Source organism: Salvelinus fontinalis, chromosome 35 (genome assembly GCF_029448725.1).
Source record: "Salvelinus fontinalis isolate EN_2023a chromosome 35, ASM2944872v1, whole genome shotgun sequence".
NCBI lineage: Eukaryota > Metazoa > Chordata > Actinopteri > Salmoniformes > Salmonidae > Salvelinus > Salvelinus fontinalis.
The window spans coordinates 1,172,454-1,175,357 of NC_074699.1; the positions used below are offsets into that span (position 1 = coordinate 1,172,454).

At 43.0% G+C, this 2,904-nt stretch overlaps 1 protein-coding gene across 1 annotated transcript in view; it reads left to right on the forward strand.

The window, feature by feature from the left end:
• Nucleotides 1-906: 906 nt before the first annotated feature.
• slc22a18 (solute carrier family 22 member 18) overlaps nt 907-2,904 on the forward strand; it is a gene marked incomplete at its 5' end in the record, with an annotated part of 6,358 nt that continues 4,360 nt past the window's right edge. Inside the window, 4 exon segments of the mRNA XM_055898919.1 lie at nt 907-1,039; nt 1,129-1,241; nt 1,466-1,576; nt 2,266-2,366. Of these exon segments, the coding sequence (XP_055754894.1) occupies nt 907-1,039; nt 1,129-1,241; nt 1,466-1,576; nt 2,266-2,366 (458 nt within the window).

A 2,904-nucleotide genomic window follows, 5' to 3' on the forward strand; every position in this document is an offset into this window, starting at 1 on the left:
TCCTATAGGACACAGGTGTCAAACTCATTCCACGGAGGGCCGAGTGTCTGCGGGTTTTCGCTCCACCCTTGTACTTGATTGATGAATTAACATCACTAATTAGTTAGGAACTCCCCACACCTGGTTGTCTAGGGCTTTATTGAAAGGAAAGACCAAAAACCTGCAGACACAAGGCCCTCCGTGGAATGAGTTTGACACCCCTGCTATAGGACCTCCTGTACTAGGATCCACTGTACTAGACAGCCCTCTAACAGATCCTATAGGATCTCCTGTACTAGGATCTACTGTACTAGACAGCACTCTAACAGATTCTATAGGACCTCCTGTACTAGGATCTACTGTACTAGACAGCCCTCTAACAGATCCTATAGCACAGGTGTCAAACTCATTCCACGGAGGGCCGAGTGTCTGCGGGTTTTCGCTCCACCCTTGTACTTGATTGATGAATTAACATCACTAATTAGTTAGGAACTCCCCACACCTGGTTGTCTAGGGCTTTATTGAAAGGAAAGACCAAAAACCTGCAGACACTAGGCCCTCCGTGGAATGAGTTTGACACCCCTGTCCTATAGGATCTCCTGTACTACGATCTACTGTACTAGACAGCACTCTAACAGATCCTATAGGACCTCCTGTACTAGGATCTACTGTACTACACAGCACTCTAACAGATCCTATAGGATCTCCTGTACTAGGATCTACTGTACTAGACAGCCCTCTAACAGATCCTATAGGACCTCCTGTACTAGGATCTACTGTACTAGACAGCCCTCTAACAGATCCATATATGTCTGTCTATACCCCATATGTTCTAGCGTTACTAAAGTGTGTATAAGTCTGACTTGTTGTGCTCCTCTCATCAGGATAAGTCTGACTTGTTGTGCTCCTCTCTCCTCCTCTCACCAGGAGCCCAGATGGTAGTGACTGACCTGACAGAACCTGACAAGCGGGCAGATGCCCTTGGCAAGCTGGGCCTATGTTTTGGCATCGGCATGGTTGCCGGCTCCACCTTGGGCGGTACACTAAGCACACGCTATGGGTGAGTGAAGCACCTCAATGCTCACAGATTCTAGTCCAATCCAAGAGCTGGAATTTAGCCGTGTGACATCCCTGCTCTGGCTTTTCCAGGGAGACATTTGCTGCTTGTGTAGCTGCTGGAGGGAGCTTCATCAGCTTCCTGTTGGTTTGGACGTTTATCCCTAAACACACTAAGATACAAGCTCCACAGGACAACACAGACAGTAAGACTCTACACCTACCTCACAACACACTATTCACTCTCTAAAGGGTTTGTGCGTGCGTGTGTTTGTGTATGGGTGTGTGTGTGTGTGGTGCAAAAAATAAAACGTCTGCTTTATCTGACACTTACTGTGGCCTGTGTGACGTGGGGACATCCATAATGTGTGGTATTTGACACGTGACTTCATATGTGAGTTGCGTGTGATGTATTTTCCTGGTCCTGCAGAGAAGAGCAATGCCAAGTCAGTCTTTGACCTGGGTGAGATCACCAGACTGATGAAGTTCCCTGGTGTGGCCAAAACCTTCATGGTCAAGATCATCTCAGGTCTGCCATCAGGTGGGTGTCCTCCACTGTGACCTATAAGAGTTGTCTATTCTCCACCTGTCTTAGTTTAGACTCATCTGAGGGAGAGCTAATCACTTAGCAGGAATGTGTTGCTGTAGAACTGGAACCAGTGATGTAGTGAAAGGGTAAAAGCACGTAACACAGTTCACCTACAGATTTTATTTGGAGAATAGCATTTATGCACACTTAACACAAACCAATGTTCAGCGTTTAACAATCTTAATAAAAACTACAACACCCATCTCAACCAATGTTCAGCGTTTAACAATCTTAATAAAAACTACAACACCCATCTCAACCAATGTTCAGCGTTTAACAATCTTAATATAAACTACAACACCCATCTCAACCAATGTTCAGTGTTTAACAATCTTAATAAAAACTACAACACCCATCTCAACCAATGTTCAGTGTTTAACAATCTTAATATAAACTACAACACCCATCTCAACCAATGTTCAGTGTTTAACAATCTTAATAAAAACTACAACACCCATCTCAACCAATGTTCAGTGTTTAACAATCTTAATAAAAACTACAACACCCATCTCAACCAATGTTCAGTGTTTAATGACCTTTTTATTTATATATCTTTTTTTTTACACATCATTGTCTTTTTAGTGTGTCTGTCTGTGTTTGCATGGAGTCCTTTTTAACAACCTCAAGGGATTCTGTCTCAGGTATCTTTCAGGTCATGTTCTCTGTTATCGCCATGAACTTCTTCCAGCTGGCGCCAGAGCAGAATGGCTACCTTATGGCCTACTTTGGGATCGTGTCAATGGTATGGAGCAAGGATGCTCACGACAGATACATTTAGTCATTTAGCAGACACTCTTATCCAGAGACACATTATATTTAGTCATTTAGCTGACACTCATATCCAGAGACACAATATATTTAGTCATTTAGCAGACACTCTTATCCAGAGACACATTACATTTAGTCATTTAGCAGACGCTCTTATCCAGAGAGACTTACATGTTAGTCATTTAGCAGACGCTCTTATCCAGAGACTTACATGTTAGTCATTTAGCAGACGCTCTTATCCAGAGAGACTTACATGTTAGTCATTTAGCAGACGCTCTTATCCAGAGAGACTTACATGTTAGTCATTTAGCAGACGCTCTTATCCAGAGAGACTTACATGTTAGTCATTTAGCAGACGCTCTTATCCAGAGAGACTTACATGTTAGTCATTTAGCAGACACTCTTATCCAGAGAGACTTACATGTTAGTCATTTAGCAGACGCTCTTATCCAGAGAGACTTACATGTTAGTCATTTAGCAGACACTCTTTATCCAGAGACACTTTCATTACA